At 37.5% G+C, this 15,850-nt stretch overlaps 1 protein-coding gene across 1 annotated transcript in view; it reads right to left on the reverse strand.

The window, feature by feature from the left end:
• Window positions 1-15,850, reverse strand: part of dync2h1 (dynein cytoplasmic 2 heavy chain 1) — a 463,334-nt gene that overhangs the window by 396,162 nt on the left and 51,322 nt on the right. The window contains exon 18 of the mRNA XM_059964317.1: window positions 3,179-3,318. Within this exon, the coding sequence (XP_059820300.1) occupies window positions 3,179-3,318 (140 nt within the window). The remainder of the gene's footprint in view (window positions 1-3,178; window positions 3,319-15,850) is intronic.

The raw sequence follows: 15,850 nt of genomic DNA on the forward strand, positions 1-15,850 counted from the left end.
CTTGTCAAGGCCACCCGCCCTTTTGAACGCCTGAGTGTTGACTTTAAGGGCCCCCTTCCCTCCACTGACCGCAATGTCTATTTTCTCAGTGTTATTGACGAGTTCTCACGGTTCCCCTTTGCCATCCCCTGCCCCGACACCACTGCCACGTCCGTCATAAAAGCCCTGCGCCAGCTCTTCACTCTGTTCGGGTATCCCTGCTATATCCACAGTGATAGAGGGTCCTCCTTTATGAGTGAGGAGCTGCGCCAGTACTTGCTAGCTAGGGGCATTGCTACCAGTCGGACCACGAGTTATAATCCCCGGGGTAATGGCCAGGTGGAGCGGGAGAATGCCACAGTGTGGAAGGCCACACTTTTAGCCCTTAAGTCCAAAGGGTTGCCGGTCTCTCGATGGCAGGAGGTCCTCCCTGAGGCACTGCACTCTATCCGCTCTCTGTTATGTACGTCCACCAATGCCACCCCTCACGAACGCCTATTCTCTTTTCCCAGGAAGTCTGTCACTGGGACCACCCTACCAGTTTGGCTGACGTCCCCGGGGCCAGTGCTGCTCCGGAAACATGTGAGGAGCAATAAATACTCCCCGCTGGTGGAGAGGGTTCACCTTCTCCATGCGAACCCCCAGTATGCTTACGTGGTCTTACCTGATGGGCGGGAGGACACGGTCTCCATCCGCGACCTGGCACCCGCAGGTGCAGCAGACCACTACCCTGAAGGCTCTCCGGTAACTGTGAACCCTGCACCAGAGGTGACACCGTACTCACCAGGCCCTACACAGACTCCTCACGACACTTGTATACCGGGCGTTTCGTACGCATTTATACCAGGCGCCTCGCACATGCATGAGGGATCACCGGCGCCTAGTGGGCAAGAACACGCGCAACCCCCGTCCCCTGTGCAATCGCCAATGTTGCCGGCACCTATGCGGTCACAGATTCGACCGCCTGATCGGCTTGACTTGTAAGAACCTTCGCTACATGAGGACTTTTTCAAACGAAGGGGGGGTGAATGTGGTGAACTATGTGCCTGTCGGGACACGCCCCTGCTGACTGCTCCTGTGGCTCCTCCCACAGGCCCCTGTATAAAGGAGACCTGCGGCCTGAAGCTCGGCCTCAGTCTCCAAGACCTTGTATGATAGACACTCACTCCTGGTTCCTTCTTCCAGTCAATAAAAGCCGATATCTCGCCTACGTCTCAGTGTGAGTTATTGATGGTGCATCAACTGTTATACATAATATTTATTATAAATTACTATAATTACACAATGCACAATTGAACGGAGAGGTAACGTAAACATTTTTACTCCTCATGTATATGAAGGATGTAAGTAATAAAGTCAATTCAACTCAATACTTGTATTTTTTCTTTTAGTTTTCCATTGAACTTCACTACTTATTTTTTTGTCCAGTATAACTAACTTTCTTGGCAGTTGTGTTCTATTTCTTAGCAGTACATATAAGTATTGTAATGGGAAATTCTAGGATGGTCCTTTTCAGTCATTTAAAATAGACCTTAAATGTAAAATTTTAGTAACTCTACTGCTTTTCTTTCTTTTAAGAAACAGAATCACGTACATTCCAGCTAAACTTGCAGAAAGTAAGGCACTGCTTTTCATTGCAACAAAACTGTAATTGAAAAAGCATCTCTGATACAACCCAGCACTTAATTGGCACAAGCTAAAATTAATATAAGGTAAGGCTGCAAAGTCTGTAGAATCAATTGCCTAAAAAATGCTTTAATATAAGGTAAGGCTGCAAAGTCTGTAGAATCAATTGCATATAAAATGCTTTATGAAGCCAATCAAATGTTAAAATGAACATTGTTGGCTGCTGTTTTCCTTCCCACTGCTGGCCATTTGTTTTTGCAAAGCCACCTTTACAGATAAGACACTGTTGATTGACCACAGGGCTCTTGGCAGAACAAAGAACAAAGAAACTTCATACAACTACTGATTAAAGAACCATTTGATTGTTTAACAGTAGTGAACACTATTATATGGGGCATCCAAAATGCCTTAAAACTTTGTAAGTACAGCTCACTACAATATATGGAGATACTAAAACAAACCAACGTATATTGTTAAACACAGGTATGTAGCATGTAACTAGATGAGAAATGAGAAAAGCTTTGGAAGTTTAAAATATGCTTATTTGAGGTACAGGTTTACAACTTAAAAGGAACCCAGAGGGAAAGAGAGAGAGTGGTTGCCTGGACAGTCGATAGCCTTTCTCGTTGGCTGACAACCATGAGGAGAGTTCAAAGTCAGAAAGTCAATATCTAAATGTCTGGCAATGGGATCGCAACACTGGTATACTAGAGTATAGTCTGTGAGGCTCCACCTGTTAAGCAACTGATCAGCAATGGATAAATGTTCAGGCACCATTAATTCATAAATTGAAATCGACTCAATACACATTGTTAAAATTAACATAACTGACCCATGTTGGTTTTAGGGCATATTGTTGAAGAAAACTGTCCTTAACACTAAATCTCCTTAAATCCCTCCACAGCCTCATCTCTCCACATCTCCATATAAACAACCAGCCCTGTAAGTCTCTGAATCATCCATTTCTAGTCCCTTATACAGCTTCATCAAGCTTGTTGGCTGCCAAAGCTGTTTGAATATTTTAACATTTTTGAATATCCTTAATATCCAAATGTCTTTCTAAATAGTTTCAAACATCAAGAAAATCCAATCCACTAAATCACATAAAATCTATGTTTTTTTCAACAATGAACATCAGTCAAACCACAAATAATCAAAAATACTGGAATAAATACTTTTTCCAGTATTCAGTGAATACCACAAACACGTTATTATTATTGCCCTAGAAAATGTTTTCAAATATAAGAGAATTTGCATAAAGCAGGATTTCCATAAGTCAGGTCAGCTGTAACCTAGGTTACCCTGAACTGAAAGTCAGAGTGTACTACTATTATCATCTAGGTATCAATGAAGAAGCACATCTTGTCACTAACGAGTTAGGTCTTGAGAAATCAGAGCCTTCTAGGAATATCATAAATAATTTTGGTGGGAGTGCAAGAAAGTTTGTACATATTTGTTTTGACAACATTTAGAATTTTTATACTGGTTATTAATTGCAAAGATATTCAACAAACTGAAATAAACTTTCAAATAATCAATGCATTTAGCTAAAAATACATGACCAAAACCTTACTTGAATGTCAGATCAACATGGATTTCAGGAAGGTTTTCATTCAAGGCCTCCAAGCCCATTTGATATTGATGTTCCAATGCTTTATACAACTGATGGTTCCAATGCTGGCGCCATGCTTTCATATCAACGGGGCGAAATCCCTTTTAAAATTGTATTCAGAAGCAAAACAGCAAATAAGTTGACTTACATGGGAATAGATAATTAAGCGTCAGAGTTCATCTATCATTTAATGAAAAAAAACATTCCTTACCTCATTGCATAACTGTCTTTGCTGAGTATCCCTTGATGCCCTTATGCAAAATTCCATTTATGTAAAAATGGAAGTTGAGGGGACAATCATAAAGTCATTTGGCTCAGAAACAGACAGGCCTTTCACTCCTACCAAGACAGTGCTGATCATCAAGAACCCTTTTATACTAATCCCATCATATTCTCCCCAAACTTCCCCTTAACTACCCCCGGTTCTACCATCAACAACATTCTTGATGTAATTTAAAGTGGCAAATTAACATATCTTTGGGATAGATCCATAAATTCTTTTGTGTGAAATGATTTTTCCTAATTTTCTGCCAACTAAGAAAACAGTGGGGTGGAGTTTCAAGATGGCGACGTAAGCATCTGCCTTTTAGGCGCTCTTTATTTTTTCAACTATAATCACCCTTTAATTAGATCTTTTTGAACTTAATCATATGAGTTGCTACCTTTGATTGACCCTTTTTTCCTAAAATAATATTTGATCTAATCTTGTCGAACCTAAAATGGCTACAAGTAAGAAATCGGCTAAGGATCCTGTATCCATCGACGCAATTTCTGGTCTTTTGGACACTAAACTGGATGCTAAACTGGATACTAAACTGGCGGGTCTGGAAGGCAGACTAGAAGGTAAATTGGACAGTAAACTGTTAAATTTGGAAAGGAGGATTACTTCGAAAATATCCGATCTTGAAGGAGTTGTTAAATCGCTTGAAACTAAGTTTCAGTCGCAGGCGTTAGAGGTTCAGCAGCTTGGAAATAAGATCACGACTCTTGAACAATCAATTTGTGAAAAAGCACGTACAATTGAAGTGTTAGAGAAGAAGATAGAGTCGACTGCTAAAACTTTAGATCAGTTTAAGTTTAAAATTACTGATCTTGAAAATCGTTCTCGCAGACAGAATTTGCGCATCATCGGAATTCCCGAAAAAGTTGAGTCCGGTGATTTAACTGAATTTTTCTCTAAATTACTGTGGGAAATTTTCGGTGGTGAAGGTTTGAAAAATGAACCTGTTATCGACCGCGCTCATAGAGTTGCGAGGTTTTCGTCTGTGCCTGATAAACCACGAGCGGTGATTGTTCGCCTTCATTATCCTCGTGAGAAAGAGCTTCTAATTCGGTTAGCTCGTAAAAAAGGTATGATCTCCTACAAAAATTACTCATTTCGAATTGTTGAGGACAATTCGTATGAAGTAATGAAAGCCAGGATCGCTTTTAAACCAGTGATGGCAGAGATTCATTCGATTGGATTTAAACAAGCTTTAATGTATCCAGCGAAGCTTAGAATTGTGCTGCCCGACAACAGTCTACACTTTTTTAACACTCCTGAAGAAGCGAAGAAATTTGTTGAAGAATATCGATCCTCTAGTGCAACTTGAACTATGAGTTACATTGAAGATTTTTTTTTGGAGAGAGGATGCCATTTCATTTTAAGTTTTAACCCTGGAAGTTGGGTTATAACTTTTTATTTTGGGTTATAGGTCTGGGTTTTTTTTTTTACTACTATTATTATTGCTTATAGATGCTGTTTTAATTTTTATAATATCCTTTTTTATACACGTTTGTATTTTGTAATCATGAATTATTTTTTTAAAATGTCGTTTCTTCTTCCCATAAGTCTTTACTTTTTATAAGCGTTTATTTGCTTGCCTGTATTTAGAAATGGAACAAAGGTTTTGAATTCTTTTTTTTTAGTCTTTTTTTTATATATGTTATAGTGTCTATTAAATCTTTTTTTTTAAAAAAAAAATTCTATTTTGATAACTTTTTTGATTGCTGAATTTATATTCATATTTTGTAATATGGCTTTCTCAAAATGTCGTTTCTTCTTCCCATAAGTCTTGGCTTGTGAAACGTCATCTTTGTATCTGAATATGGAATTTCTTTTTTAAAGGTGTATTACATTTTTAAACTTTAATGTTCATTTTTTTTTATTAATGATTTTTCTGGTTTTACTATTTTGGTTTTTTTTTCTTGACTTGACTGATGTGTGTGTGTATGTGTATGTATGTATATATATGTAGGTATATATATATATATTTTTTTTTTTTTGCAACTCTATATTTTAATTAGGGTGTTATATAGTTTTTTCTTAAAAAAAATTTTCTTATGGAGCTGCCATCTTGAAATGGGGGTCATATTAGTATTAGTTTATGCGCCTGCCACTTGGCTTTCTTTCAAAGGGTGGGGGGAGGGGGGAGGGATCTTTTTTCACGCTTTTGCTTTTTATTTTTTTGCTTTTAGTTTATGGGCTGACTTTAAATTGTTAATATTGTTGAGGTGTCAGGATCTCCGGTTGCTCCTGAATCAATTTTCCTTCTTCCTAAATTGTGGGTTATGTGTCTTTTTAACCTTTTATGATACACACAATTAATATTGGTATGATGGATAAATCTATTAACTTTATCTCGTGGAATACTAATGGTTTAAATCATCCGATTAAACGTAAAAAAATATTTAAAGTATTCCATAGATTGAACGCTAATATTATTTTTGCACAGGAGACCCATATTAGGAGGGAGGATAATCAACGTTTTTTTAGGTTCTGGAAAGGTCAACAATTTCACTCAAATTGTACGGCTAAAATTAGGGGTGTGTCTATTTTTATAGATGCCTCAATTTCGTTTACACATTATGAAATTATTTCGGATCCACAGGGTAGATTTTTGTTGATAACTGGTTCACTTTTTAATCGGAAAGTTGTTTTAGTTAATATTTATGCTCCAAACTTTGATTGTCCTGAATTTTTTAAACGTTTATTTACTTCTCTTCCTAACTTGAATGAATATATGTTGATTATGGGTGGAGACTTTAATTGTTGTTTGAATCCTTCGATGGATAGATCTAAACCTATTCGAACTCTTCCGAATAGATCAGCTTTACTTATTGATTCTTTTATGGTTGATTCTGGAATTACTGAAATATGGCGGTTTTTGAACCCTAAAGATAAAGAATTTTCATTTTTTTCACATGTTTATCATAGTTATTCTAGAATTGATTATTTCCTTATTGATCATCGTTTATTAACAGATGTTATTGATTGTAAATACGATTCTATTGCTATTTCGGATCATGCGCCTTTGAAGTTATCTATCAAGATTCCGGACTCTTCTTTCAATACTAGATCTTGGAGACTTAATGCTACTTTGCTTCAAGATCCAGAATTTATTACCTTCATAAAACAACAAATTGACTTATTTTTTTCAACAAACGATAATGAAGAGATTGATAAAGGAATACTTTGGGACTCTTTCAAGGCTTTTATTCGTGGACAAATTATTTCATATTCCGCTGGTAAAAGAAAACAAAGATATTCAGATATAGCTTTATTGGTGGATAAAATTAAAGAAATTGATAAGATTTATTCCGTTACTCCTACCAAAGAACTTTATAAGAAGAGAGTTGAGCTTCAAATGGAACATAGTTTATTATTATCTTCTTCAATTGAGAATCAATTAATTAAGACTAGGGCTCAATTTTATATTCATAGTGATCGAACTGGTAAATTGTTAGCTAATCAATTAAAAGCTATTTCGACTAAGCGACAAATTATTAAAATTCGTAAACAAGACGGTAATTTAACTACTGATTATAAAGAAATCAATAACACTTTTCAAGATTTTTATAAATCTTTATATCAATCAGAATTTGACGGTGACCGGTTTACGATGGATAATTTTTTTAATAACTTGAATATTCCTAAACTGATAGATGAAGATTGTAGCTTGCTTGATGCTCCTATTTCTATGGATGAAATAAGAGAGGTTATCTCATCAATGAATTCAGGGAAAGCTCCTGGTCCCGATGGTTTTATTGTAGAATTTTTTAAAACTTATTCTTTATTGCTTTCTCCTTGGCTATGTGAAATCTTTAATGATGCGTTTGTTAAGAAGAGACTACCTCAATCGTTTTATGAAGCTACTATCTCTCTAATTCTTAAAAAAGATAAAGATCCTACTTTATGTGCATCTTATCGCCCTATTTCATTATTAAATGTAGACTCTAAGATTCTTACAAAAATTTTAGCCATTAGATTAGAAAAGGTATTACCACAGATTATTTCAGAAGATCAAACTGGTTTTATTAGGAATCGGTATTCCTTTTTTAATATTAGAAAATTGATTAACATAATTTATACTTCATCACCTACAACCCCAGAATGTGTTATCTCATTAGATGCTGAAAAAGCCTTTGATAGAGTGGAATGGACATATTTATTTAATGCATTGAGAAACTTTAATTTTAGTCCTAATTTTATATCATGGATTAAATTAATATATTAGAAACCTGTTGCTTCTGTTCTTACAAATAATTATAGATCCTCTTTTTTTCAATTATCTCGTGGTACGAGACAGGGTTGTCCTTTAAGTCCTTTATTATTTAATATTGCATTAGAACCTTTAGCTATTGCTATTCGTGAGTCTCCTAATATTTTTGGTATTACCCGTAATGAGAAGTTATACAAATTATCGCTTTATGCTGATGATTTGTTGTTATATATTTCTAATCCTAGTAGGTCTATTCCTGCTATTTTATCCTTGTTGGCTCAATTTGGTAGCTTTTCTGGTTATAAGCTAAACTTAGATAAGAGTGAGTTATTCCCTTTAAACGCGCAAACCTTATTGAGTGATAGGATGCCATTTAAAGTTGTTACTGATAGCTTTATCTATTTAGGTATAAAAATCACCAAGAAATATAAAGATTTATTTGCACTGAATTTTTTACCTATGCTTCATCAAATTCAACAACTTACTACAAGATGGTCTCCCTTATTTTTATCATTAGTTGGTCGGATTAATGCTATTAAAATGATGATTTTACCGAAATTTTTATATTTATTCCAAGCTTTACCAATTTTTATTCCTAAATCTTTTTTTGATAATATTGATTCAAAAATTTCCTCATTTGTGTGGCAAAATAAAAATCCTAGGTTAAGCAAACGGCAATTACAAAAATCTAAAAAAGATGGTGGTCTAGCTTTACCTAACTTTAGATTTTATTATTGGGCGAATAATATTCGTAACCCAATGTACTGGAAACTAGATTTGGATTCACCTGTGTGCCCACAGTGGGTAAATTTGGAATGTAGTGAGGTTAAGGGATATTCTATATTTTCCGTTCTTGGTTCTCTTCTTCCTATTGATTTAGCCAAATTCAATAAACAGATATCTAACCCTGTTGTTAAACATACACTACGAATTTGGTTTCAATTTCGTAAATTCTTTAATCTGAAAAACTTTGCTCTGGACAGCCCTATTTTATGAAATTTTTTTTTCAAACCTTCATTGACAGATCAAGCTTTTAGTATATGGAAAAGGAAAGGTATAAAATGTTTTCGTGATCTTTTTTTTGAAGGTACTTTGATGTCTTTTGATCAACTATCCAACAAATTTGAATTACCTAAATCTAATTTTTTTAGATACTTACAAATTAGAAATTTCTTACATAAAATTCTTCCGTCTTTTCCTAATTCAACTCCATCGGATTTTTCAGATTTGATTTTTACTTTTAATCCTTGTCAGAAGGGATTAGTAGCTTTTATTTATAACATGATTATGAAGATACAGCCAGAAATATTGGATAGAATTAGACAAGAATGGGAAAAAGAACTTCGATGTAATATATCAACAGATAAATGGGAAAAAATTTTACAAATGGTTAATTCCTCTTCTATTTGTGCTAAACATGCTTTAATACAATTTAAAATTGTACATAGAGCTTATATGTCTAAAGATAAGCTTGCCCGATTTTACTCGCATATTAATCCTCAATGTGACAGATGTCACTTAGAAGTGGCTTCATTGACTCACATGTTTTGGACATGTCCCACTTTACATAACTATTGGAAGGACATTTTTGATGTCATTTCCTCAGTATGGAATATCGATTTACAACCCCATTTTATTACTGCTATTTTCGGTATACCAAATGAAGATGGCAATCAGCTTTCCCCTTCAATCAGACGAATGATTGCCTTTGTAACATTAATTGCCAGAAGGTCTATATTACAAAACTGGAAAGAAGTAAATCCTCCTACTACATTTCAGTGGTTCTCCCAAACCATTTCTTATTTGAGTTTGGAAAAAATCAGAAGCACTATCTTTGATTCTTCAATTAAATTTGAAGAAACCTGGGGACCATTTATTCGACACTTTCATATGAATTAATTTGGCCTATTTCAGATCCTTTTCTCTACTTATCCTTGTTCAGGTATGGAGTTCCGGAGTTCTTTCCTCGACACCTTTATATATTTATAAAGTGCTATTATTGCCCATGTTAGTTTAGTTTAGTATTTTTTTTTTCAATATATATTTTTTCTCATATATAATTTCAATTTTTTTTTTCTTTTTTCGATGATTATTTTTGTTTTTTTTTCATATATATTTATATAGACTTGATTGATTTATGTACCTTTTGTCGATTGATGTTTAATAGGATATTATTATCCTATTACTAATGTAATTTCAAGTTTATTGAATTTGTAATCTGTTCATTATTATGTGTTGTTTTTTTTTATATATGAAATTTAATAAAAAGATTGAAAAAGAAAGAAAAGAAAGAAAGAAAGAAAAAGAAAACAGTGGATAGCAATCATAAAGTATGCACACCAACAGCTCTGCAGTTAGTCTTCTGAGGAGATACAGTATGCCACCAAGGATTCCTGCACGTTTCTATAGATGTACAGCAGAGAGCATTGTGACTGGGTGCTTCACAGGCTGGTATGGAAGCTCTAATACAAAGAATTGAGCACAATGCTCCCTACCATCAATGACATCTTTTAGAAACAGTATCTCAAAACTCTCATGGTTATACCCTCTTCTCAGTACCAAAAAGACACAGGAGCAGTATTAGGCCACTCAGCCCATCGAATCTCTCCGACATTCCATCAAGGCTGATTTATTATCCCTCTCAACCCCATTCTCTGCACTCTCCCCATAATCTTTCACAGCCTGAATGGCCAAAAACCTATCAAACTTGTCTTTAAATATACTCAATAATATGGCTTCCACAGTCGCCCATATCAATGAATTCCACAGATTTATCACCCTCTAGCTAAAGAAATACATACTCATCCTTGTTCTAAATGGACATCCCTCTATTCTTCGACTGTGCCCTCTGGTCATAGATTCACCCACTATTGGAAATATCCTCTCCATGTCCATTCCATCTAGGCCATTCAATATTCAATACATTTCAATGAGATTCCCACTCTCCTCATTCTTCAAAACTCCAGTGAGTACAGGCCCAGAGCCATCATGCTCACCTCATAGGTTAACCCTTTCATTCCTGAGATCATTCTTTTGAATCTCCTCTGGACCATCTCCAATGCCAGCACATCTCTTCTTGGATAATTGGCACAAAACTGATCATCATATTCCAAATATGGTCTGACCAACGCCTTATAAAACCTCACATTACATCCTTGCTTTTATATTGTAGTCCTCTTGAAATGAATGCCAACAATGTATTTGCCTTCCTTACTACTGACTCAAACTACATTAACCTTCAGGGAGAGGGCTCCCAACCTGGGGTCTATGAATTTTCAGTTAATGAAGGGGTGCATGGAATAAAAAAGATTGGAAACACCTGCTTTAGGGAATCTTACACTGGGACTCCCAAGTCCCTTTGCACCTTTAATTTCTGAATTGTCTTTGCTTTTAGAAAATAACCTACACCTTTATTCCTTCTACCGAAGTGCGTAGCCTTACACCTTCCTACACTCCGGTCCATCTGTCACTCCTTTCAACTAATCTGTCCAAGTCATTCTGCAGACACCCTACTTCACCACACTATCTGCTGCTCTACCCATCTTTGTAATCATCCACAAACTTGGCCATAAAGCCATTAACTACTACTCTCTACCATCAGATTTCTGAATAGTCGATGAACACTACCTCATTATTCTGTTTTTTTGCTCTATTCGTCTTGTTATTTGCAGTAATTTTATGTCTTTACACTGTCCTGCTGCTGCAAAACCACAAATTTCACATCATACAAGCCTGATTCAGATGTTTAAACTCATTTGGCTCCATCTCTCTATAAATATTCTCTTTGCGTGATCCATTCCTCCACAGTCTTTTCTGCAACTTAACACTACTTTGTTTTCTCTCTTGCCCAATTTTGAAGGGTCTTTGGTCTGAAATGGTGGTTCTGTATAGTACAGAAAATCTTTTTGATATGCTTAATGCAAAAAAATGGGTTCAGCACAGAACTCTGATAAGGAAAGCTCCTACTTTGCCTGAAGTTCATGCTTTAGTTCAAAGGAAGGGAATAGGACTAATTTACTCTGTTTCTTGCTTATGACTGCTAAATATTTCCAACAATTTCCCTTTTATTATCTTTAGAATACTAGCCTGCAGCCTTTAATAAAGTACTTTTGCTGATGGTTTGAGTGACTTAACAATTTTGTTGTATCGGGTAATGAAAAGGGAAACATAGAAAACGATACGGGCTCTTTGACCCACAATGCTGTGCCAAACATGTATTTACTTTAGAAATTACCAAGGGTTACCCACAGCCCTCTATTTTTTTCAGCTCCATGTACCTATCCAGGAGTCTCTGAAAAGACCCTATTATATCTACATCCACCACCTTCGCCAGCAGCCCAATCCACTCACTCAACTCGTTTGTCTATAAAACCTACCGAACATCTCGTCTGCACCTACTTCCAAGCACCTTAACACTGTGCCCTCTTATGTTAGCCATTTCAGCTCTGGGAAAAAGCCTCTGACTATCCACACTATCAATGCCTCTCATCATCTTATACACCTATCACGTCACCTCTGTCAGTCCAAGGAAAAAGGCCAAGTTCACTCAGCCTATTCTCATACAGCATGCTCCCCAATCCAGGCAACATCCTTGTAAATCTCCTCTGCACCCTTTCTATAGTTTCCATATCCTTCCTGTAGTGAGGTGACTAGAACTGAGCACAGTACTCCAAGTGGGATCTGACCAGCGTCCTATATAGCTATAACATTACTTCTCGTCTCTTGAACTCAATCCCATAGTTGATGAAGGTCAATGCACCGTATGTCTTCTTAAGCACACAGTCAACCTGCGCAGCAGCTTTGAGTGTCCTATGGACTCAGACCCCAAAATCCCTCTGATCCTCCACAATGCCAAGAGTCTTACCATTAATACTACCTCACCCACCATCATATTTGACCTACCAAAATAAACCACCTCACACTTATTTGGGTTGAACTCCATCTACCACTTGTCAGCCCAGTTTTGCATCCTATCAATGTCCTGCTGTAACCTCTGACATACCTCCACACTATCGACAACACCCCCAACTTCTGTGTCATCAGCAAATTTATTAACCCATCCCTCCACTGCGTCATCTAGGTCATTTATAAAAATCACGAGGGGGTCCCAAAACAGATCCCTGAGGCACGCCACTGGTCACCAACCTCCATGCAGAATATGACCCATCTACAACCACTCTTTGCCTTCTGTGGGCAAGCCAATTCTGGATCCACAAGGCAAGGTCCCCTTGGATCCCATGCCTCCTTATGTTCTCAATAAGCCTTGCATGGGGTACCTTATCAAATGCCTTGCTGAAATCCATTTACACTACATCTACTGCACAATCTTCATCAATGTGTTTAGTCACATCCTCAAAAAATTCAATCAGACTCATAAGGCATGACCTGCCTTTGACAAAGCCATGCTGACTATTCCTAATTATATTATGCCTCTCCAAATGTTCTTAAATTCTACCTCTCAGGATCTTCTCCATCAACTTACCAACCACTGAAGTAAGACTCACTGGTCTATAATTTCCTGGGCTATCTCTACTCCCTTTCTTGAATAAGGGAACAACATCTGCAACCCTCCAATCCTCCAGAACCTCTCCCATCCCCATTGATGATGCAAAGATCATTGCCAGATGCTCAGCAATCTCCTCCCTCACTTCCCACAGTAGCCTAGGGTATATCTCATCTGGTCCCAGTGACTTATCCAACTTGATGCTTTCCAGAAGCTCCAGCACATCCTCTTTCTTAGTATCTATATGCTCAAGCTTTTCAGTCCACTGTAAGTCATCCCTACAATCACCAAACGCCTTTTCCGTAGTGAATACTGAAGCAAGGTATTCATTAAGTACCTCCGCTACCTCCTCCAGTTCCATACACATTTTTCCACTGTCACACTTGATTGGTCCTATTCTCTCACGTCTTATCCTATTGTTCTTCACATACTTGTAGAATGCCTTGGGGTTTTCCTTAATCCTGCTCGCCTTCTCATGGCCCCCACTGCTCTCCTAATTTCATTCTTCAGCTCCTTCTTGCTAGCCTTATAATTTTCTAGATCTCTATCATGATCTAGTTTTTTGAACATTTCATAAGCTTTTCTTTTCTTCTTGACTAGATTTTCAACAGCCTTTGCACACCACAGTTCCTGTACCTTACCATCCTTTCCCTGTTTCACTGGAATGTACCTATGCAGAACGAAACGCAAATATCCCCTGAACATTTCCCACTGAGAGACCTGACACCTGACCAGGTTCATTTCCTAATACCAGATGAAGTACAGGTTCTCCACTTGTAGGTTTATCCACATACTGTATCAGGAAACCTTCTTGCACACACCTAACAAATTCCACCCCATCTAAACATCTTGCTCTTGGGAGATGCCAATCAAAATTGGGGAAATAAAAATCCCCCATCACAACAACCCTGTTATTACTGCACCATTCCAGAATCTGTCTCACTATCTGCTCCTTGAGGTCCCTGTTACTATTGGGTGATCTATAAAATACACCCAGTAAAGTTATTGACCCCCTTCCTGTTTTTAACTTCCACCCACATAGACTCAGTAGACAATCGGTTGTACAGTGAGTACAAAGTAGATAGAGTGGACAGCCAGCACCTCTTCCCCAGGGCACCACTGCTCAGTACAAGAGGACATGGCTTTAAGGTAAGGGGTGGAAAGTTCAAGGGGGATATTAGAGGAAAGTTTTTTACTCAGAGAGTGGTTGGTGCGTGGAATGCACTGCCTGAGTCAGTGGTGGAGGCAGATACACCAGTGAAATTTAAGAGACTACTAGACAGGTATATGGAGGAATTTAAGGTGGGGGGTTATATGGGAGGCAGGGTTTAAGGGTCAGCACAACATTGTGGGCCAAAGGGCCTGTACCGTGCTATATTGTTCTATGTTCTATCCCTCTATGACTTCCTCCTTTTCTGCAGACACTATCTCTGATCAGCAGTGCCACGCCCCCACCTCTTTTGCCTCTCTCCGTCCTGAAACATCTAATGCCCAGCACTCTAAGTAACCAAGTCTCTGTGATGGCCACAACTTCATAGCTCCAAGTAATAACCATATAACCATATAACAATCACAGCACAGAAACAGGCCATCTCGGCCCTCCTAGTCCATGCCGAACTCTTAATCTCACCTAGTCCCACCTACCCGCACTCAGCCCATAACCCTCCACTCCTTTCCTGTCCATATACCTATCCAATTTTACCTTAAATGACACAACTGAACTGGCCTCTACTACTTCTACAGGAAGCTCATTCCACACAGCTATCACTCTCTGAGTAAAGAAATACCCCCTCGTGTTTCCCTTAAACTTCTGCCCCTTAACTCTCAAATCATGTCCTCTCGTTGAATCTCCCCTACTCTCAATGGAAACAGCCTATTCACATCAACTCTATCTATCCCTCTCAAAATTTTAAATACCTTGATCAAATCCCCCCTCAACCTTCTATGCTCCAATGAATAGAGACCTAACTTGTTCAACCTTTCTCTGTAACTTAAGTGCTGAAACCCAGGTAACATCCTAGTAAATCGTCTCTGCACTCTCTCTAATTTATTGATATCTTTCCTATAATTCGGTGACCAGAACTGTACACAATGATCCACTCTAATCTCATCCGTTTTGTTCATGATACTCCTTGCATTGAGGATGACACAATGCTAGTGTTTATTAAACTATCATTTTATACTCAAAGTTGTTAGCTCAATATCTCTACTCAAATTGTTTCCAACAGGCTTTTCAAAAATTCTATTTTGCCCTTAACACCCAAATCCAATTAACTGTTGCTTCCTTCAGCTTGCTCCAATTGAGCAAACTTAGTATCAAAGAATCTCTAAACTTTTTTTCCTTTAATGTTGAGCTCTAAAGCATTCTCCTCTATCCAACATAAAAGCTTTGTACCCAGTCCATTGCCCTAACTTCTCCAAAGTCAATACAATCAATGATAATATATGTATTAAGACTGTCATGCAGGGAAGAAGAGGGAAGGAGGTTAGAGCAGAGAAAGGCATAATCAAAAGCAGGGACAAAAAGTCAGAGTGCGTACAAACAAGACAAAGAAACGTCTGAGGCAAAGATAGAGAAAAATAGTGAGTGGAAAAGAAAGCAAGGAAGAGAAGTGAGTGTGTGTGTGTGTGTGTGTGTGTGTGTGTGTG

This window comes from Hypanus sabinus, chromosome 3, assembly GCF_030144855.1.
Source record: "Hypanus sabinus isolate sHypSab1 chromosome 3, sHypSab1.hap1, whole genome shotgun sequence".
Taxonomy (NCBI): Eukaryota; Metazoa; Chordata; class Chondrichthyes; order Myliobatiformes; family Dasyatidae; genus Hypanus; species Hypanus sabinus.